General features: G+C 43.5%; 2 protein-coding genes across 2 annotated transcripts; one reads left to right on the top strand and one right to left on the bottom strand.

Moving 5' to 3' along the window:
- Nucleotides 1-401: 401 nt before the first annotated feature.
- On the bottom strand, nt 402-9,232 carry SSNA1 (SS nuclear autoantigen 1). The gene is made up of 3 exons (XM_075834850.1): nt 8,981-9,232; nt 8,147-8,346; nt 402-582 (listed from the first exon to the last, which is right to left on the bottom strand). Exons 1-3 carry the CDS (start codon nt 9,030-9,032, stop codon nt 484-486), a joined length of 351 nt encoding a protein of 116 aa, XP_075690965.1. The 5' UTR covers nt 9,033-9,232; the 3' UTR covers nt 402-483.
- ANAPC2 (anaphase promoting complex subunit 2) lies at nt 9,151-21,265 on the top strand. The gene is made up of 13 exons (XM_075834844.1): nt 9,151-9,408; nt 13,301-13,920; nt 14,442-14,574; nt 15,744-15,912; nt 16,052-16,171; nt 16,454-16,571; nt 17,886-18,061; nt 18,295-18,436; nt 18,662-18,737; nt 18,836-19,039; nt 19,501-19,630; nt 20,112-20,347; nt 20,567-21,265. The coding sequence occupies exons 1-13, from the start codon at nt 9,166-9,168 to the stop codon at nt 20,777-20,779; spliced, it is 2,580 nt and encodes an 859-aa protein (XP_075690959.1). The 5' UTR covers nt 9,151-9,165; the 3' UTR covers nt 20,780-21,265.
- The last annotated feature ends 1,974 nt before the right edge of the window (nt 21,266-23,239 follow it).

Here is a 23,239-nt window from a genome sequence, read left to right as displayed (position 1 = left end):
GGGTGTAGATACAGAGGAGGGGAGTCCCGCAGGTCTGGGGTGTAGATACAGAGGAGGGGAGTCCCGCAGGTCTGGGGTGTAGATACAGAGGAGGAGAGTCCCGCAGGTCTGGGGTGTAGATACAGAGGAGGGGAGTCCTGCAGGTCTGGGGTGTAGATACAGAGGAGGAGAGTCCTGCAGGTCTGGGGTGTAGATACAGAGGAGGGGAGTCCTGCAGGTCTGGGGTGTAGATAGAGGAGGGGAGTCCTGCAGGTCTGGAGTGTAGATACAGAGGAGGAGAGTCCCGCAGGTCTGGGGTGTAGATACAGAGGAGGAGAGTCCTGCAGGTCTGGGGTGTAGAATAACTGGGGGGATTGATGTCCACAGATACGTATCAGGTGTCCAAAGAATTGAAGAGGGCATTATATCACCACTGCAGGCTCCGCCCTCTTTATTACATCATCGCGGCTCAATATAAAAATACTATAATACACCGTCTCCTGGTCACGTGCTGGGGGCGTTCCCTCGTACTTCCGGAGTTTTCCCGAGATTGCCCGTCTCCCTCTTCAGGACGTTCAGTAATGTCTGTGAGCTTTCCAGTATCTGCAATAAACCCAGAAAAAAAGCTAAAGACCCAAAATCTCCAACATGTGACGCCCTACATCATGTTACACAGCAACCACCCAAAAACGTCCACCTGACGAATGACCCCGATGGGGCAGAACTATACAGGGCGGGCCACGAAAAACAGACCCCTGTACCCCTGGTGCGGTTTGTACAGAGGAACGCTTATCGGGCCTCGTTCATCTAAAATGTCTCACAGTAACACGGTCTTTAATGCCCACGGCAACCAATCAGAGCTCAGCTTTCACTTTACCACAGCAGATAAAGAAATTAATGAGGCCTTCGATAGCCTTCCCTGCCAGTCGCGTCTTTGCGGAGGGCGGTAGTAAAGGAATAAAGGAAATATAAAGGAATATTCTGCTGGTCAATTTCCACACCTTCCCGTTCCAGCAAAAAACCATTATATATAATTTGGTGCTGAAGCGGCACAACACAAGATCTATGGCCGATGCCCAAAAATAGACAACCACGTGTTCGGACATGCGATGTTGAAGACATCCGGGAAGCACGAGAAAATCTCCGCAAAAATTATCCCAGCAGACGCACGTCAACTGAACAACATGGCGACGTGTACCGAAATCGCTTCACCGGAAGCCATAACGAGTGTCAGTCTATCGAGAGTAAAAGGAGGGAGATAAATAGAAGCGTATGGACGACTGCAATTGGCTAGTGGATATGATCGTAGACGGCCATTTAGACCCGTTGCAAAAATTATAAAGTTATATTAATAATATTAAAGTATTATAGTAGTTATATTCTTGTATATAGGAGCAGTATTATAGTGGTTATATTCTTGTATATAGGAGTAGTATTATAGTAGTTATATTCTTGTATATAGGAGCAGTATTATAGTGGTTATATTCTTGTATATAGGAGCAGTATTATAGTGGTTATATTCTTGTATATAGGAGCAGTATTATAGTGGTTATATTCTTGTATATAGGAGTAGTATTATAGTAGTTATATTCTTGTACATAGGAGGCAGTATTATAGTAGTTATATTCTTGTATATAGGGGCAGTATTATAGTAGTTATATTCTTGTATATAGGGGGCAGTATTATAGTAGTTATATTCTTGTATATAGGAGCAGTATTATAGTAGTTATATTCTTGTATATAGGGGGCAGTATTATAGTAGTTATATTCTTGTATATAGGAGGCAGTATTATAGTAGTTATATTCTTGTATATAGGAGCAGTATTATAGTAGTTATATTCCTGTATATAGGAGGCAGTATTATAGTAGTTATATTCTTGTATATAGGGGGCAGTATTATAGTAGTTATATTCTTGTATATAGGAGGCAGTATTATAGTAGTTATATTCTTGTATATAGGAGGCAGTATTATAGTAGTTATATTCTTGTATATAGGGGGCAGTATTATAGTAGTTATATTCTTGTATATAGGAGGCAGTATTATAGTAGTTATATTCTTGTATATAGGGGGCAGTATTATAGTAGTTATATTCTTGTATATAGGAGGCAGTATTATAGTAGTTATATTCTTGTATATAGGAGGCAGTATTATAGTAGTTATATTCTTGTATATGGGAGCAGTATTATAGTAGTTATATTCTTGTATATAGGGGGCAGTATTATAGTAGTTATATTCTTGTATATAGGGGGCAGTATTATAGTAGTTATATTCTTGTATATAGGAGCAGTATTATAGTTGTTATATTCTTGTATATAGGGGCAGTATTATAGTAGTTATATTCTTGTATATAGGGGCAGTATTATAGTAGTTATATTCTTGTATATAGGGGCAGTATTATAGTAGTTATATTCTTGTATATAGGGGGCAGTATTATAGTAGTTATATTCTTGTATATAGGGGGCAGTATTATAGTAGTTATATTCTTGTATATAGGAGGCAGTATTATAGTAGTTATATTCTTGTATATAGGGGGCAGTATTATAGTAGTTATATTCTTGTATATAGGAGCAGTATTATAGTAGTTATATTCTTGTATATAGGAGGCAGTATTATAGTAGTTATATTCTTGTATATAGGGGGCAGTATTATAGTAGTTATATTCTTGTATATAGGAGGCAGTATTATAGTAGTTATATTCTTGTATATAGGAGCAGTATTATAGTAGTTATATTCTTGTATATAGGGGGCAGTATTATAGTAGTTATATTCTTGTATATAGGGGGCAGTATTATAGTAGTTATATTCTTGTATATAGGAGCAGTATTATAGTTGTTATATTCTTGTATATAGGGGCAGTATTATAGTAGTTATATTCTTGTATATAGGGGCAGTATTATAGTAGTTATATTCTTGTATATAGGGGGCAGTATTATAGTAGTTATATTCTTGTATATAGGGGGCAGTATTATAGTAGTTATATTCTTGTATATAGGAGGCAGTATTATAGTAGTTATATTCTTGTATATAGGGGGCAGTATTATAGTAGTTATATTCTTGTATATAGGAGCAGTATTATAGTAGTTATATTCTTGTATATAGGAGGCAGTATTATAGTAGTTATATTCTTGTATATAGGGGGCAGTATTATAGTAGTTATATTCTTGTATATGGGGCAGTATTATAGTAGTTATATTCTTGTATATAGGGGCAGTATTATAGTAGTTATATTCTTGTATATAGGGGGCAGTATTATAGTAGTTATATTCTTGTATATAGGAGCAGTATTATAGTAGTTATATTCTTGTATATAGGAGCAGTATTATAGTAGTTATATTCTTGTATATAGGGGGCAGTATTATAGTAGTTATATTCTTGTATATAGGGGGCAGTATTATAGTAGTTATATTCTTGTATATAGGGGGCAGTATTATAGTAGTTATATTCTTGTATATAGGGGGCAGTATTATAGTAGTTATATTCTTGTATATAGGAGGCAGTATTATAGTAGTTATATTCTTGTATATAGGAGGCAGTATTATAGTAGTTATATTCTTGTATATAGGAGCAGTATTATAGTAGTTATATTCTTGTATATAGGAGGCAGTATTATAGTAGTTATATTCTTGTATATGGGGCAGTATTATAGTAGTTATATTCTTGTATATAGGGGCAGTATTATAGTAGTTATATTCTTGTATATAGGGGGCAGTATTATAGTAGTTATATTCTTGTATATAGGAGCAGTATTATAGTAGTTATATTCTTGTATATAGGAGCAGTATTATAGTAGTTATATTCTTGTATATAGGGGGCAGTATTATAGTAGTTATATTCTTGTATATAGGGACAGTATTATAGTACTTATATTCCTGTATATAGAGGGCAGTATTATAGTAGTTATATTCTTGTATATAGGGGCAGTATTATAGTAGTTCTATTCTTGTATATAGGGGGCAGTATTATAGTAGTTATATTCTTGTATATAGGGGGCAGTATTATAGTAGTTATATTCTTGTATATAGGAGCAGTATTATAGTAGTTATATTCTTGTATATAGGAGGCAGTATTATAGTAGTTATATTCTTGTATATAGGGGGCAGTATTATAGTAGTTATATTCTTGTATATGGGGCAGTATTATAGTAGTTATATTCTTGTATATAGGGGCAGTATTATAGTAGTTATATTCTTGTATATAGGGGGCAGTATTATAGTAGTTATATTCTTGTATATAGGAGCAGTATTATAGTAGTTATATTCTTGTATATAGGAGCAGTATTATAGTAGTTATATTCTTGTATATAGGGGGCAGTATTATAGTAGTTATATTCTTGTATATAGGGGGCAGTATTATAGTAGTTATATTCTTGTATATAGGGGGCAGTATTATTGTAGTTATATTCTTGTATATAGGGGGCAGTATTATAGTAGTTATATTCTTGTATATAGGAGGCAGTATTATAGTAGTTATATTCTTGTATATAGGGGGCAGTATTATAGTAGTTATATTCTTGTATATAGGAGCAGTATTATAGTAGTTATATTCTTGTATATAGGAGCAGTATTATAGTAGTTATATTCTTGTATATAGGAGGCAGTATTATAGTAGTTATATTCTTGTATATGGGGCAGTATTATAGTAGTTATATTCTTGTATATAGGGGCAGTATTATAGTAGTTATATTCTTGTATATAGGGGGCAGTATTATAGTAGTTATATTCTTGTATATAGGAGCAGTATTATAGTAGTTATATTCTTGTATATAGGAGCAGTATTATAGTAGTTATATTCTTGTATATAGGGGGAGGTATTATAGTAGTTATATTCTTGTATATAGGGGGCAGTATTATAGTAGTTATATTCTTGTATATAGGGGGCAGTATTATAGTAGTTATATTCTTGTATATAGGGGGCAGTATTATAGTAGTTATATTCTTGTATATAGGGGGCAGTATTATAGTAGTTATATTCTTGTATATAGGGGGCAGTATTATAGTAGTTATATTCTTGTATATAGGGGGCAGTATTATAGTAGTTATATTCTTGTATATAGGGGGCAGTATTATAGTAGTTATATTCTTGTATATAGGGGGCAGTATTATAGTAGTTATATTCTTGTATATAGGGGGCAGTATTATAGTAGTTATATTCTTGTATATAGGGGGCAGTATTATAGTAGTTATATTCTTGTATATAGGGAGCAGTATTATAGTAGTTATATTCTTGTATATAGGGGGCAGTATTATAGTAGTTATATTCTTGTATATAGGAGCAGTATTATAGTAGTTATATTCTTGTATATAGGAGCAGTATTATAGTAGTTATATTCTAGTATATAGGGGCAGTATTATAGTAGTTATATTCTTGTATATAGGGTGCAGTATTATAGTAGTTATATTCTTGTATATAGGAGCAGTATTATAGTAGTTATATTCTTGTATATAGGAGCAGTACTATAGTAGTTATATTCTTGTATATAGGAGCAGTATTATAGTAGTTATATTCTTGTATATAGGGGGCAGTATTATAGTAGTTATATTCTTGTATATAGGGAGCAGTATTATAGTAGTTATATTCTTGTATATAGAGGCAGTATTATAGTAGTTATATTCTTGTATATAGGGCAGTATTACAGTAGTTATATTCTTGTATATAGGAGGCAGTATTATAGTAGTTATATTCTTGTATATAGGGGGCAGCATTATAGTAGTTATATTCTTGTATATAGGGGCAGTATTATAGTAGTTATATTCCTGTATATAGGGGGCAGCATTATATTAGTTATATTCTAGTACAGGGGTGGGCAAACTTTTTGACTCGCGGGCCACAATGGGTTCTAAAATTTGACAGAGGGGCCGGGCCAGGAGCATTTGGAGGGAGTGTTTGGGCCGGATATACTAAAGCATTAAATGTAGTGTGTGCAAACCTCATAGCACAGTAAGAACACTACAACCCAATTTATTAACTGTCTTTCAAATGTGAAAAATAGCCCTTATCAGTTAATAAATTTGTCTCAAGGAATATGCAAGATATGGCATTTACATACTATTTCGCAGATACTGGGAGGAGGAAATGTAAATAGATTAAAATAACATACGCACTGTGATTTATCAAGAAAAAAGTTCTGTTGACTCTGTAAATTAGCTGCCAACCTCTGAGCAGTAGCCGCCCGTTCTTGTGTTGACTGCTTGCTAGCATAGTTTGCATGCTTCGTGGCAAAGTGACGGCTGATATTGTACTCTTTGAAAACCGAAGGGCTTAATGGTGACGTGAAACGAAGTGAAAATTAAAGTGAAATAAAGAGAAATACGCGCCACATTAACAACGGTCAATGTGTTTTGAGTGCGCCATCTATTGGGAAAACGTGGGCATTGCAGGGAAAGGGGAAAAAAAAGGAGGTTTTTACTATAATTTGGACAAATTCGGCGGGCCGGATTAAAAAGCCTAACGGGCCGTATGTGGCCCGCGGGCCGTAGTTTGCCCATGTCTGTTCTAGTATATAGGGGGCAGTATTATCATAGTTATATTCTTGTATATAGAGGCAGTATTATAGTAGTTATATTCTTGTATATAGGGGCAGTATTATAGTAGTTATATTCTTGTATATAGGGGGCAGTATTATAGTAGTTATATTCTTGTATATAGGGGCAGTATTATAGTAGTTATATTCTTGTATACAGGAGCAGTATTATAGTAGTTATATTCTTGTATATAGAGGCAGTATTATAGTAGTTATATTCTTGTATATAGGGGACAGTATTATAGTAGTTATATTCTTGTATATAGGGGACAGTATTATAGTAGTTATATTCTTGTATATAGGAGGCAGTATTATAGTAGTCATATTCTTGTATATAGGGGGCAGTATTATAGTAGTTATATTCTTGTATATAGGAGCAGTATTATAGTAGTTATATTCCTGTATATAGGGGGCAGTATTATAGTAGTTATATTCTTGTATATAGGAGCAATATTATAGTAGTTATATTCTTGTATATAGGAGGCAGTATTATAATAGTCATATTCTTGTATATAGGAGCAATATTATAGTAGTTATATTCTTGTATATAGGGGGCAGTATTATAGTAGTTATATTCTTGTATATAGGGGGCAGTATTATAGTAGTTATATTCTTGTATATAGGAGCAGTATTATAGTAGTTATATTCTTGTATATAGGGGCAGTATTATAGTATTTATATTCTTGTATAGGGGGCAGTATTATAGTAGTTATATTCCTGTATAGGGGGCAGTATTATAGTAGTTATATTCTTGTATATAGGGGGCAGTATTATAGTAGTTATATTCTTGTATATAGGAGCAGTATTATAGTAGTTATATTCTTGTATATAGGGGGCAGTATTATAGTAGTTATATTCTTGTATATAGGGGGCAGTATTATAGTAGTTATATTCTTGTATATAGGGGGCAGTATTATAGTAGTTATATTCTTGTATATAGGGGCAGTATTATAGTAGTTATATTCTTGTATATAGGGGGCAGTATTATAGTAGTTATATTCTTGTATATAGGGGGCAGTATTATAGTAGTTATATTCTTGTATAATGGGGCAGTATTATAGTAGTTATATTCTTGTATATAGGAGCAGTATTATAGTAGTTATATTCTTGTATATAGGAGCAGTATTATAGTAGTTATATTCTTGTATATAGGAGCAGTATTATAGTAGTTATATTCTTGTATATAGGGGGCAGTATTATAGTAGTTATATTCTTGTATATAGGGGGCAGTATTATAGTAGTTATATTCTTGTATATAGGGAGCAGTATTATAGTAGTTATATTCTTGTATATAGGGGCAGTATTATAGTAGTTATATTCTTGTATATAGGGGCAGTATTATAGTAGTTATATTCTTGTATATAGGGGGCAGTATTATAGTAGTTATATTCTTGTATATAGGGGGCAGTATTATAGTAGTTATATTCTTGTATATAGGAGCAGTATTATAGTAGTTATATTCTTGTATATAGGGGGCAGTATTATAGTATTTATATTCTTGTATATAGGGGCAGTATTATAGTAGCTAGTAGTCAGTACACATTAGGTAACTACTATATCTGCAATTCTCTAATACAAACAGTTACTTATTACTATATCATGGTGCACCCCCCCCCCACCTTCCTTCCCCCGATGACAGTCTCTACCTTCATGTATGCAGCCTGTGTTTCTGCAATCGTCTTATCAAACTCATTCCTTGAAGCCATTTTCCTGGCGAGGCTCTCGTTGACCCGGGACAGTTTCTCGGTGAGGATCCGGATATCGTTCTGCAGCTTGTTCTTCTCCTCTTCCTCCTGTTGGATCTGACGATTCAGTTCGTCTCTTTTGCTGCAGAGATCTTCTATACCTAAACCATAAGGAGAGGATAAATGTTGCTCGAGATGGTGAAAACAGAGAGATACATGAGAGTGCTAGTAATGTAAGCACTAGGTGAGGATGGGAGTTATAGTCCAGGGATCAGCTATATACAGCAGCCTTCTCAAGGGTCAAGGAACATGATGGAAGTCAAAGCCCACTGGAAAGGTCAGGGTGAAGATGCGAATTAAGGAATAAGCCAAATACATAAGCTTTATCAAGGGAAAAGGAACATTATGGGGATCACATGCCAAAAAAATGGTAGCGGGAGTGAGGATGGAGGTCATAGTTCAGGGGTCTGTCTCACAGATTTCCTTGGGATTAAAAAAAATGATGAAGGAACGTGATGAGAGTGGTGGAACGTCCAGATGGGGGTTACAGTTCAGTCTTCACCTATACTCAACACATGAGATAGCTTGTAAAGATAATGATGAGGGTTACAGTCCAGGCGTAGGGTTAGGGGTGACTATGGGAATCTTGGTCCAGGAGTGAGGTGAGGATAGGGTCAGGGGGTAAGAATGGGGTTCATAGTCCATGTCAAGGGTCGTGGGGTGGAGATTGGGAGGTCATAGTTCAGAGGTTAGTAAAGGGTCCGCTATGATGGGGGTTGTACTCCCGGGACTCACATTTCACGAGCTCGTTGTTGTAGGTCTGCAGCGCTGCTCCCTGTTGGCTCATGGTTCTTCTGCTTCTAGCAACGGCTCAGCCAGTCCAGCCCGCCCCCTACTCATCCTGTGCACCCCAGCCACGCCCCATCCCAACCCAGCAGCCTATAAGAAGCGAAGAAACGCCCCACATTACAAGCCGGAAGATGTTCGGTGACGTCATGCGGGGCAGGCCGGCGTTCCTCGCTGCCATGGAGATGGCGGGCAGCCCGGCTTTGCTACGTCATCACAAGCGGCCAACTGCGAGTCATCCGTCTGCGACGCTCGGCCGCTCTGTGACAGGGGGGACGCGGCGGTACGAGACAATGTCGCAGTCCGGCCTGGAGGAGTTGTCCGCCGCCTGGAACACCCTGAGCATCGCCCTGGTGCCCGCCTCGGCCCTCGGTTTGGTCAGTGACTATAATGTTCCCTCCTGCGCTGCACGTACCACCTGATGTACATCCCCTACAGCTGAGGTGGAGCGGGCAGGGGCTGCTGAGGCTTGTAGTTCCGCTGAGTCCCAGGCTGCTGCATTCCTGCTGCTGATACCCGATGTCATCTATCACAGGGGGCACAACAAGGGCATATACAGGGCACGGATAACCGAGACGTACAAACAGCAACTAAAACTGCCCGTCCGAATGTAGAAAGTTGTTTTCCCCTGAAATAATAGAAATCGCCGCGTCCATAAAAGCCCAAACTATTACAATACAGCGGCGTTTATCCCGCGCAGTGAAAGCCGTAGAAAAAAAACGCGTCAATCTGTTTTTTAAGTCCTTTTTGCTTCGATAAAATGTGATCAAAAAGTCGTGTACCAATAAAAACAACATCTCGCCCCGCAAAAATATAAGCCGTTACACCGCTCCATCAATGGAAAAATAATGCGGTTAACGGTATGAGTGTGGCGACGCGGAATGAGTTTTTTTCAACCAATGCGCTTCCTCTGTAAAAGTAGATCAGAAATAAAAAAAAATCGGTGATTGGTATCGACCCGCAGAATAAGGACAAATCCCAAAAAACTGGAGGAATCGCAGTTTTAATTCCACGCCACCCCACGAAGATTTTTTTTTTTTTTTTCACTTTCCCAGTACATTATATGGTAATATAAATTGTGCCAAAAAAAACCCGTCCCGCAAACAAAAAGCGCTCATACGGCTGTAGCGACGGAAAAATCGAAAGGTTATGGCATTTGGCATGGGAAAAACGGCTGCTCGTTGGTCATGTTATGCACAAATAAGGCGAGGGCAACGTGGTGACTTTGGCTGCGATACAAGTCACATGTCCATAGATCGCTGTGCGCCCTGGCGTCCATCGCACCGAGATAAAGTCACTGGGGCTGCGATGCGAACAGCAGGTTGCGACCATAGTTATCCTGTAGCCCGAGCCTAACCGTGCTAAAATATCAACCAAGGTGCGTGCCAAACAGACACCACTTACTCCGAGGACCGGGCGCGCGCACGTACTTAGTCCAGACGTTTAGGGACCAGTTCTCACCCACTTATCTACATGGCCACTGATAGACGTGCCCTCCCTAATCTACAGAGCGACGGCCCACAATACTCTCCTCCCTTGAGGCGCCCAGGGTCCGGTATGTGCGCCTTCATCCTCACCCATATATATATATATATATACACTGGTCCTTCTCAAAGAATTAGATCATCAAAAAGTTAATTTATCTCCGTAATTCAATTCAAGAAGTGTCTCATATTCTATAGATTCATCACACACGGAGGGATCTATTTCCAGCATTGTTGATGATTATGGGAACAGTTACTGAAAACCCAAAATTTAGTGTCTCAGAAAATGAGAATATTATAGAAGCCCAACTTCAAAAATGATTTTTAATACCGAAATGTCGTCCTGCTGAAAAGTCTGTCCAGTATCTGCCCTCAATACTTGGCTGGGGCTCTGACTCTGGGGGTGATCAGCCTGTGGCACTGCTGAGGTGTTATCAATGCGGCGTGGCATGGAGGTGATCAGCCTGTGGCACTGCTGAGGTGTTATCAATGTGGCGTGGCATGGAGGCGATCAGCCTGTGGCACTGCTGAGGTGTTACCAATGCGGTGTGGCATGGAGGCGATCAGCCTGTGGCACTGCTGAGGTGTTACCAATGCGGCGTGGCATGGAGGCGATCAGCCTGTGGCACTGCTGAGGTGTTATCAATGTGGCGTGGCATGGAGGCGATCAGCCTGTGGCACTGCGGAGGGGTTATCAATGCGGCGTGGCATGGAGGTGATCAGCCTGTGGCACTGCTGAGGTGTTATCAATGCGGCGTGGCATGGAGGTGATCAGCCTGTGGCACTGCTGAGGTGTTATCAATGCGGCGTGGCATGGAGGTGATCAGCCTGTGGCACTGCTGAGGTGTTATCAATGCGGCGTGGCATGGAGGTGATCAGCCTGTGGCACTGCTGAGGTGTTATGGAAGCCCAGGTTGCTTTGATAGCGGCGTCCGCTCCTCTGCGGGTCTGGGGTCTCATCTTCCTCCTGACAATACCCTGTAGATTCTCTATGGGGTTTAGGTCGGGCGAGTTTTCTGGCCAATCAGGCGCAGTGATCCTGTGGTTATTACACCAGGTGTTGGTACTGTTGGCAGGGTGGGCAGGTGCCAAGTCCTGCTGGAAAATGAAATCTGCATCTCCATAAATCTGTCAGCGGAGGGAAGCATGAAGTGCCGGGAAATGTCCTGCTAGACGCTGCGCTGACTCTGGACCTGATATAACACAGTGACCGGCACCAGCAGATGACACGGCCCCCAAACCATCACTGACTGCGGACACTTCACACTGGACCGCAGGACTGACGCCTCTCCACTCTTCCTCCAGACTCCGGGACCGAGATTTCCAAATGAAATGCAACATTTACTGTCATCTGATAACAGGACGGTGGACACGGAGCAGCAGACCCGTCATTGTAAAGACTTAGGAAACCTTTGCGGGTGTTTTGTGTTGATTCGCTGATTAGAGCGTCACCAGGAGGCGACAATCTGCAACTAACACCCAATATTGTCATTTTCTGAGACACTAAATTTTGGGTTTTCAGTAACTGTTCCCATAATCATCAACATTAGAAGAAAACAATGCTGGAAATAGATCCCTCCGTGTGTGATGAATCTATAGAATATGAGACACTTTTTGAATTGAATTACTGAAATTAACTTTTTGATCTAATTCATTGAGAAGGACCAGTGTATACTTACCATTCACTGCTTGCCCTGTGTGTGAGATCCTCTATCAGCAGGGTGCCCACACTTGGGCCTCGTGCACACTTCCATCACCGTTTTCACGGTCGTGTGCCTTCAGTTTTTTTGACGGACCCATTGACTTGCATGGGCCTCACTGTCACGGAATCTCGGACCAAAGTAGGACATGCTTTACTTTTGTCGGAACGGAGCAATGGGACCGTCAAAAAAACTGAAGTGTGCCTGGCCCCATTGAAATGAATTGGTCAGGGTGCTAGCCGTCAGAAAAACGGCGAGCACCCTGAAGAAAAAGACTGAAGTGTGCACTAGGCCTTATCAGGACCAAATGCTAGGTTTCCCTCCCTTCCCCTAATCCTCTCCTCCCACTGCAACATCAACTGCAGCACAACATCACTGATCCTTATTCACATCCTGTTTTATACTCCAGAGCTGCACTCACTATTCTGCTGGTGGAGTCACTGTGTACATTACATTACTTATCCTGTACTGATCCTGAGTTATATCCTGTATTATACTCCAGAGCTGCACTCACTATTCTGCTGGTGGAGTCACTGTGTACATACATTACATTACTTATCCTGTACTGATCCTGAGTTACATCCTGTATTATACCCCAGAGCTGCAGTCACTATTCTGCTGGTGGAGTCACTGTGTACATACATTACTTATCCTGTACTGATCCTGAGTTACATCCTGTATTATACTCCAGAGCTGCACTCACTATTCTGCTGGTGGAGTCACTGTGTACATACATTACATTACTTATCCTGTACTGTTCCTGAGTTATATCCTGTATTATACTCCAGAGCTGCACTCGCTATTCTGCTGGTGGAGTCACTGTGTACATACATTACATTACTTATCCTGTACTGATCCTGAGTTACATCCTGTATTATACTCCAGAGCTGCACTCACTATTCTGCTGGTGTAGTCACTGTGTACATACATTACTTATCCTGTACTGATCCTGAGTCACATCCTCTTTTATACTCCAGAGTGGAGTATGAGTAACTCCCCCAGCAGAATAGTGAGCGCAGCTCTGAAGTATAATACCTGTAATATATAAACCTATATTGGCTGTAATGTTTCGTCTTTTTCTACAGGCAGCCCCCAGGTCCGGTCCTGTTGAGTCGTACCGGGAAGGTGACCTGAAAGCGGCTCTGGAGGTTCTGCTGGACTATGAGCTGCAGCCGGTCCTGGAGGAATGGTTCACAGAGGTCCTGCAGATGGATTTACAGAGGAATATTGCTCCCGAGTTCTGGAACGGGATGAACCAGCAGGAGAATGCGGTAGAAGAGCAGCAATGTACGCTCCTATTACTGGACACCTTCCGCCTCCTCATGTCCCGTCTTGACCCTTACCTAAAGAGCCTGGACATCCTGGGGCGGTGGGCAGACATGGCTCTACTGCCCGGCTCGGACTCCCAGATGTTACGGGACAAAGTCTTCACCATGATTAAAGCCATCCTCTTCTTCTCCACCTCCAAGACCTTCCAGAACATGATCCAGCAGTTCTACAGCCGCACATTTAAGATCTACATGAGGCAGAAGAAGAGGGCGGCTGAGAGCGTGAGCGACTGTGACAGCAGCATGGACGAGAACGAGCGGGACCCTGAGGACACCGGAGCGGAGGAGGGGAGCGAGTGTGCCGGCTGCGACTGCAGTAAAGATCAGTGCTGGTGTCCGACCGCCATGGAGCAATTTCAGGAGCTCAACGCTATTTTGTAAGTTTCACAGAGGTGGCGGTGTTACCCGTAGCAGCCAATCGGGGTCTAGCTCTTATTTAAAGCTGCAACCTGATTGGTTACGAGTGAAACTCCTCCGCTTCTTTTCAGACATTGATACACTACCCGCTGTATAGCTGCGTGACTGGGAGGGTTTACCATTCAGGGCTGTGGGAAAGCTGGTGACGCGGAATGGGGGGGCCTTCTCACCCAACTTTCCCAGAAACTGATAGAACTGAATTTTATACAATGATCTTAAGAGGTTTATTAACTAGATATGGCATGAGAGTATGAATAGGGGGAGTCTGCCCACCATCCTGAGATTTGGGGGTCCCTGCTCCTGACCTAAGGTGCCGTAGAGGTCTGTACACCTTTGCGATTGTTGGATCAGGCACCCCCTGTTCTAGCTATTGTAAGGGTCCCTGTCGTTGTACCCCGCAACCCCTCCCCCACACACCGCCATATGTAGTCGATAAGAACAAAGCATTGCCATGACTGATGAGCGTCTGTCTGATCCGCAGCCACAGGTTAAATCTGCTGGAGAGAATCTGCTCCGAACCGGTGACCACCCTCCTGCACAAGATGATCGAGCAGAGAATGGAGAAGAGATGTCGGGGGGATTACGAGAGGTCCTTCCTCAATGAATTTCAGGAGGTACGAAGTGACTTGTACTCGTCATCAGTCCCAATCTGCAGGCGGAAAAATCCGCTGCATCTGAGAACTCCAATAGTCCGGGATAAAGCCGCCTGGTCGTTCAGAATGTCTCAGGATCGGAAGTAAAGCCTGGGGGGGGGGAACCTGTATTGTATAAGGGTAGAGCAGGTATACAGGACTCTTAGGCCGGGGTCCCACGTAGAGTAAGCGCTGCGGAATTACGGCAATGGAATTGTGTGCCGGCGTTCCGCAGCATTTACAGTAGCCGCAAAGTGGATGAGGTTTAGAAAATCTCCTGTCCACGCTGCGGAGAAAAACGCAACGAAAACGTTCATAAATCGACCTGCGGCGCGGAATTAAAATCCTCAGCATGTCCGTTTATGCCGCGTTTTCGTTGATTTTTTTTTTCACCATTAAATTCAATGGAGATTCAAAACCCACAACAGAAAACCAAGTGCTGCGACTTTTGCAGCAAAATCAAAGTCAGAAAAAAAACCAGTTTACTTACCCAAAACTCCCTGCTGCTTCCTCCGGTCCGACCTCCTGGGATGACTTTTCATCCGATGTGACCGCTGCAGCCAATCACAGGCTGCAACGTCATCCTGGGAAACCGGACGGCAAAGGAGGGACGCGTCACCGGAACGGCGGCCACAGTAAGTATGAACGTTTTTTTTTTTTTTGCTTCAGCGGAAATTTCGGCCGGAAAACCGCGGTTTTTCGGACGGAATTTGTTGTGGGTTCTAGGTCGGCTCCGCTGCATAGTTATTACGCAGCAATTCATCCAACCTGTGAGAAACCAGCCTTCTTAACAGTGATGTCCGATCATATGGAGAATTTAGGGACCATATAAGAAGGGGATAGACTAAATCTTATAGGCTTTAGGAGCCGGGGACACCCCTACAGGAGTCCATATGACTTTTATCACTAGAGAACAACCCAAAAAGTCATCCGTCCGCTGCAGATTTCTGTGGATTTTCTTAGAGGAACACTCCAGATAAAACTGATACTGTGTTATGCCTAGTGAAGGGCCTGAGGGGGCGGAGCATGACTAAAAAAACATCTAAGAGAACCCCTGTCATGCTCCGCCCCCTCAGTATCCGTGTTACCCGGACTGTTCCTCCGCTGAGGATTCTTCGCTCTTGGTAACGTCTCTGGTTTTGCTTTGGCAGTGGATAGAGAAGGTGATTGGCTGGCTGAGTAAAGTCTTCCTGCAGGATGGTTCTCCGTCCACCCCTGAGTCCAGCAGCACAATGAAGCGATGGCGGTGCCACGTCCAGCGATTTTTCTACCGCCTCTACGCTAACATGCGCATCAATGAGCTCTTCTGCATCATCAGAGGTGACTGTAGGGGTTAACACATAACGCTATAGGGGGTTAATACATACATAACGCTATAGGGGGTTAATACATACATAACGCTATAGGGTTGTCCATACAGTGAACGGATGAGGTAGTGACGTGATATTTTTGTATTTAGATTTCCCGGATTCAAAGCCGGCCATAGAAGATTTAAAGTTCTGCCTGGAACGGACCAATCAGAGGCAGCAGCTGCTGTCCTGTCTGAAGAGCGCCCTGGAGACCAGGCTGCTGCACCCGGGTAACCACCACCACCTCTCCCCCCAGATCTCCCTATCCTATTACTCCCCGTTATCAGCCATTTCAACCTGTGGCGAGGGGGATACAAGCTATTGCTTTCTGTTATCAGATATTTTCAGTACAGATTAAAGGGGCCACTGCACATTTGTCACTCCGGATGCCACTTATATAGGAATGATGGGGGGCGGGGATGGTGCAGATCCCGATTTTAAAGGAACTTTTTCTAAATCTCGGGATCGGTGGAGATTTTATTGAAGGTTTTGTGTGATCGTCTCCCGCACAGGAGTGAACACGTCGGACATCATCACTTTGTACATTTCTGCCATTAAAGCTCTGAGGGAGCTGGACCCGTCCATGGTGATTCTGGAGGTCGCCTGTGAGCCCATCAGGAAGTACCTGAGGTAACGGATCATGTCTATGGGGATGGCCCAGGGTCTCCGGTCGGGGGAAGCAAGGGTTGGACAGGTTGGATTTATCCCTTCTTGTCCTGTGTTTTTTTCGGAAATAAGCGGCACTGGAAGCGTCTGGCAGCTGCTTATCTTCCAATTGATATCACCTGCACCCTGTATGGAGCCAATCAGGCAAACTAATGGCTATCTGATCCTTAAGGCCCTGGGAGCCAATTATAAGAGGACCCTAAGTCAGCTGAATGATTATTAGGTTGGCAGCTCCTTCCCCTCATCCCTCTTTAACATGCTGGTTTGACTAAATTGACTTGTTAGATTGTTGGAAGTAGGGAGATAAGTGACCACCAGACTCTTCTAATGCCGCTTATCTCAGGGAAGCTTAAAGGGGTTTTCCCACGAGGGACATAAATGTCAGATAGATGCGGGTCCCACCTCTGGGACCCGCATCTATCTCTAGAACAGGGACCCCTAAACCCCGTTCTACCTTCTTCCGCTCTCGCTGCCTCCCGGCCACTTCCTGACTTTATGGTCGGGAGTTACGAACACAGCGCAGCTCAGTGAGCCACGCTTTATACTCCTTCATGGTCGGAAATCAGCCGGAACACAAAGAGGTAGAACGGGGTTTAGGGGGCCCGTTCTAGAGATCGGTGCGGGTCCCAGAGGTGGGACCCGCATCTATCTGACATTTATAACATAACCTGTGGATATGTCATAAATGTCCCTCCTGGGAAAACCCCTTTTAAGATGTAGAGAAACCTTTTTAGAGCTTCAGATAGATATCGTAATTTAACCGGGTTGTCCAGTTTATAAAACCCATTTCCATACATCCTATCAGGCGTTTCTGGGTTAATAGAGGGGGGTCCGCTGTTCAGGATCCTCATCTCTTGGGCAGAGTGGAGAGCGGTTATATAGAGCGTCTCTGGAGGACCTGTTCTGCATTGCACAGACAACACATTGATATGAATGGACACTGTGTAATGCCTCATTTCTCCTGTGGTGGCGCTGCAGAGAAACTGAACACTTACTGCCAGGATTCCCCACAGATCACAGCTGATCACTGGGGGTCACTTTGTGATCAGCTTATTGTCAAGAGGCCCTTCTAACAAGCAGGGTCTCTTCCTCGTAATAGTTCCATCAAATTCACTACGTACCAATGGCCACCCCCGTATCTGTATTACATACAATGGGGGGGGGGGGTCCTTGACATGTGGTTATGTCCTACCCTGGTCACTGCTGGAAGAGGTGTATACGTGGAATAAACATGGCTGCCCTGTGACCCCCCCCCCCCCCCCAAATAATTATTTCCAGGACTCGGGAGGACACCGTTCGGCAGATTGTTGCCGGTCTGACCGGTGACGCTGAAGGAGATTTGGCCAATGAGCTCTCAAAAGCCGATCCTGTGGTTCTAGAGAATGGACAGGAGAGTGACGACGACGTGTCTGAGCCGGAGGACTGGACGCCGGACCCTGTGGATGCTGATCCTGGTACGTCCGAGATTTTTCGTGTTTGGGAATATCCTTTTAAAACAGCTCTCCGTCAAAACTGACACTGTTATGCCTAGTGCAGAGGGTGGGGCATGACAGGGATTCTCTGGGGTCTTGTGTCATGCCCCGCCCCTCAGGCCCCGCACTAGACTTCACACAGTGTCCGTTTTACCTGGAGCCTATATAAGGTCAGTAATGGACTGTGACGTTCCCATCTTCTCCTTTACTCCCAGGTAAAAGCGGCTCCAAGCGTCGCTCGTCCGACATCATCAGCCTCCTGGTCAGTATTTATGGCAGTAAAGAGCTGTTCATTAATGAGTACAGGACCCTGCTTGCTGACAGACTCCTGCACCAGTTCAGCTATAGCTCTGAGAGGTAAGAGGGAGGATATCTATAAGGTATTACCCTATCACACTGAGGGGGGGAGGGGAAGGGGGCCGCCAGTCATGGAGGGTTGCATCCATCTTCAGTACTGGTGTCCTGCACTATAAGTCCCAGCGCTGCCCAGTTCCTGCCGAGGCTTCATTACGGAGACCAAGTATATTCGGGATCACAATAGAAGGGGTTGTCGTGTCTGAGACTTTTACTACTTTTTTCTAGGGAGATCCGCAATGTGGAGCTGTTGAAGCTGCGTTTCGGGGAGGCTCAGATGCATTACTGCGAGGTCATGCTGAAGGTACCGGCGCCATTGTCTACCGTACAGATGACGAACCGCATCATGTGATGAGAGAGCTTCCACAATGGGCCGTCTAACTCTAAACCTCCATATTACAGGACATGGCAGATTCCCGAAGGATCAATTCCAACATCCGCGATGAAGAGGAAAAGCTCCTGGAGGAAGAGAAGCCGCCCTTTAACCTGGTGGCGGTCATCCTCTCCAGTGAGTTCTGGCCAGCGCTGAAGGAGGAGAAATTAGAGCTGCCGGAACAGATCAAAGAAACGATGGATATGTATACTAGAAGATATGAGAAACTCAAGGTATGGGACAGGCCATAGGTGGAGTGTATTACCATTTCTAGCCTCAAGGTGTCAGCGTGCTACTTACTGCACGTTGCTGATGCCTTGTAAGGTAAACACTGCCACCTAGAGGCTGAAAGTGTAACTAATAAATCATGCACAGTATTCGTTCATAAAGAAAAGTTCTGCTACTTTCTTACATACTTTGTGTATAATCATTGCATTTTCAATATCTAGGCTTGCTGTCAGCGAATGGGAACATTCTGGATATTATCCAGAGGATGAAACTTCACAGTTGAGTGTTCTCAATTGTTATCGTTCACTGACAGTAAGCAGAGATCTTTGAAAATGGTGAGGAATTGGAACACCATAAATGAGAAATTTTCAGAACTTTTATTATACACGAAACGGGGAAACTACCTGCGGGATACAGTACTACATGGCTAGTTGTGCAGTGCCGAATATCAGTCATTTCTTCTCAGGCGATGCGGACACTGAACTGGAAGCACCATCTTGGGTTAGTGAGCTTGGATGTGGAGCTGGCTGACCGCACCCTGTCCTTCTCCGTGTCTCCTGTACATGCCGCTATCATCTTAAACTTCCAGAATAAAAGTAAGCACCACCAGATACAGGAAGGGGTTATTTACAATGACACCCCTAATTCACAAGCAATATTACCTGTCCACACAGTCGCTGCCTGGCCATAGACCGTTTGGATCATCACTCAGCCGACAGTTATCCTCATTAATATGCTAGTCTTTATTAGCCAAATGGGCATGCTCTTTCTATTTAAGAGGATAAGTGGCCGCCAATGCTCATCTGGCGCCGCTTATCCAATAGATTTGACCTGCCCATTCATGGTTTCTTCTCAAACGTAAGATTGGCTGTATCCTATGTCATAGCGAAGGGCAAGCACATCGAGAAGATAGATCTTCCCCGCTCCGGTCGTCCGCTATTGTTTTTTTGCCACGATCTGTTGGGAAACTACAAATCCCAGCATGCACAGAGAGCCGCAGGCATTTTTTTAGTAGCTGGAGAATCTACATGATAGTAAAGGGACCTGGTGGCTCCGAGTGACTATTTTCTTACGCAGGTACCTGGACCTTAGAAGAACTCAGCGAAGTGCTTAAAGTTCCCGTCACCTCCCTCCGGAGGAAAATGACCCTCTGGCTGCAGCAAGGTGTCCTCCGAGAGGATCCGCCCGGGACCTTCACAGTCATCGAGGAGGAGCAGAAGGATCAGGCCGAGAAGGTGGTCTTAATAGATAGTGATGAAGAAGGAGATTCGGCCATGGCTTCTCAGGCGGATCAGAAGGAGGAGGAACTCCAGGTGGGTGTCTCTGTCATCCTATTAAGAACGACCCCGTCCTATTGGATCACATGGACATCGTGTGATACAATAGGTTTTCTGGGGGGCCATCCCTTTGGTCACCCAGCTTTCCCAGGAACGGGTAGAATCCTAACGGGATATACAAGTAAGGGACGGCAGGGCAGCTCTTCTGACCGTAGACTTCAGCACTGACGCTCCATCTTCTCCCCTCCCCCCCAGCTCTTCTGGACGTACATCCAGGCAATGCTGACCAACCTGGAGAGCCTGCCCCTGGAGCGGATTCACACCATGCTGAAAATGTTTGTAATGACCGGACCAGTCGTGACGGAGATTGATATTCAGGAACTGCAGGGATTTCTGCAGAAGAAGGTCAGCGACCAGCAGTTGGCGTATTCCGGAGGGGTGTACAGGTTACCCAAGAACTCAAGCTAACAATCACTGACCTCCATGGGTACCAGTATCCATCCCTCGCCCGCACCGTGTCTGCAGGATAGATGCTGCATACTGGTATCCCCTCCATACTGCCCTGGAGCGTGTTACTATGACCACCCATAATTCCTACCGTAATTGACTATATATGTGCACCGGAAGGATATTGGTGGTGTTTATGGGGCACAATTCGTGTTCGTGTCTTATACTATGGACATATTTAAGATCGTAGATTCTCTTGTTATTGTACAGAAGAGAATCCAGGATAAAAACGATCAATTATATACAGACTGGTTTACAATACTGAGCTGTAATGCAGGGATTCACCACCAGGTGGAGATATTGATACACAAGTCTTATGCGGCATATAGGCTCCGCTTTACGACACGATAACTTTCTGTGAGGTCGATCCATCATCGTTCATTCTTCTGTAAATACGGCTTAATCATTGTATAATTGTAGCTTTCTAATATCATTTGTGTTTCAAAATCTCTGCTTGTTGTCAATTCATTAATTCAGCGGCTGAAACCCCTTCTTGATATGCAGGGCTCGTTACAGTGTATCCTGTTTCAGTTGGGATAATGGCAAGCAGAAATCTTTATTTTTCTGGAAAGTGCAGACGCCCTGTGTACGGGCAGCCTTGGACACGCTGGGAGTTGTCATCCAGCTGTCTGTTGTGTCACGGGCCGGACCCCGGGATTCCTGTATATCTGGGGTGGTCTCACATCCAGACAGTGACACGGGCGCTGCGTGCTGACAATACGCACTGTATCTATTTGTGAATCACCTACCAATTCATCTCCGTCCTATTGTGCTGACTGTCGGCTGGAAATACTGGGGGTGGTAGTGGCGATCTGGAAACGGCACAACTCCTGGTATGGACAGATTATTGTAACCCCCTGACCTTCATTTCCATAGAAATGTCCTAATATTCAAGCCTTGACTATCTACAATAATGGACTCCAACCGGGGGCGAAACTACAAGGATTAGAAAACATGGCGGCTTTTTTTTTAGAAACATCGCCACACCTCTCCACAGGTTGTGTCTGGTATTGCAGCTCAGCTTCATTGAAATGAATGTGTTGGAGCTGCAATACCCCACACAATCTGTGGACAGGTGTGGCGCTGTTTCTGGATGAAAGCCGCCATGTTTTCTAATCCTATAGAACCCCGTTAAAGAGTCTGTCACCACATTATAAGTGCCCTGTCTTCTACATGATGTGATCGGCGCTGTAATGTAGAGAACAGCAGTGTTTTTTATTTAGAAAAACGATCATATTTGACGGAGTTATGACCTATTTTAGATTTATGCTAATGAGTTTCTTAATGCCCAACTGGGCGGGTTTTTACTTTAGACCAAGTGGGCGTTGTACAGAGGAGTGTATGACGCTGACCAATCAGCATCATGCACTTCTCTCCATTCATGTACTCAGACATCGTGATCTTACTAGATCACGCTGTGCTGTCACTTACTCACACATTAACGATACTGAAGTGTCTTGACAGTGAATATACATCTCTACCAGCCAGGACGCGATGTCTATTCACAATGCCGACACTTCGGTAACGTTAATGTGTGAGTAAGTGACTGCACAGCGTGATCTAGTAAGATCACGATGTCGGAGTACATGAATGGAGAGAAGTGCATGATGCTGATTGGTCAGAGTCATACACTCCTCTCCACAACGCCCAGTTGTCTATTAAGAAACTAATTAGCATAAATCTAAAATTGCTCATAACTTGCTCAAAAATGATCGTTTTTCTAAATAAAAAACATTGCTGTAATCTACATAACCGCGCCGATGTAGGGGATAGGGGATTTATAATCTGGTGACAGAGCCTCTTTAATCATTGTACGACTAAGGCCTCACTTCCATCACCGTTTTCACAGCCGTTTTTCACGGATCCGTGTGTCCGTGATTGGATCATTGTGGTTCTCAAATGTACTCAGTGTACACTTCCGTGTTTCCGAGCGCTGCGCATGGTACTCACTGTCCAGCGGTAGTCACTGTCCAGGGTGCTGGGTAGAGAGAAGGGGCTGCATTGATCGGCAGTAACTCTTTCAGCACCCTTGACAGTGACTACCGCTGGACAGTGAGTACCATGCACGGCGCTCACAATATAGATTTCGAATGTTTCCTTCAAAAACCCCAACTCAGAAAAAAAAATAAGTTTTATACTTACCCAGAACTCCCTGCTTCTTCCTCCAGTCCGGCCTCCTGGGATGACTTTTCATCCCATGTGACCGCTGCAGCCAATCACAGGCCAAGCACAGGCTGCAGCGGTCACATGCACTGTCGCGTCATCCAGGGAGGTCGGACTGGATGTCAAAAGAGGGACGCGTCACCAAGACCATGGCCGGGGTACGTATGAACTGCTTTTTCTTTCTATCGCGTATGCGCAGCCCCTTCTCTCTATCCAGCACTGATCAGCAGCCTCCTCTCTCAGTGCTGGATAGAGAGA

Source organism: Rhinoderma darwinii, chromosome 8 (assembly GCF_050947455.1).
Source record: "Rhinoderma darwinii isolate aRhiDar2 chromosome 8, aRhiDar2.hap1, whole genome shotgun sequence".
In the NCBI taxonomy this organism is placed as follows: Eukaryota; Metazoa; Chordata; class Amphibia; order Anura; family Rhinodermatidae; genus Rhinoderma; species Rhinoderma darwinii.
The sequence above is the reverse complement of the archived record's forward strand: the minus strand, read 5'-3'. Positions and strand labels throughout refer to the sequence as shown.

Excerpts from the sequence above, each read along its gene's own strand:
- SSNA1 (XM_075834850.1), bottom strand. The coding sequence starts at position 9,032 with ATGAGCCAACAGGGAGCAGCGCTGCAGACCTACAACAACGAGCTCGTG. Across the intron at positions 8,347-8,980 it reads CAACAACGAGCTCGTGAAAT|GTATAGAAGATCTCTGCAGC; the intron begins GTGAGTCCCGGG and ends CTTATGGTTTAG. Across the intron at positions 583-8,146 it reads CACAGGCTGCATACATGAAG|ATACTGGAAAGCTCACAGAC; the intron begins GTAGAGACTGTC and ends GGTTTATTGCAG.
- ANAPC2 (XM_075834844.1), top strand. The coding sequence starts at position 9,166 with ATGTTCGGTGACGTCATGCGGGGCAGGCCGGCGTTCCTCGCTGCCATG. Across the intron at positions 18,738-18,835 it reads ACTGCGAGGTCATGCTGAAG|GACATGGCAGATTCCCGAAG; the intron begins GTACCGGCGCCA and ends TCCATATTACAG. Across the intron at positions 20,348-20,566 it reads AGAAGGAGGAGGAACTCCAG|CTCTTCTGGACGTACATCCA; the intron begins GTGGGTGTCTCT and ends CCTCCCCCCCAG.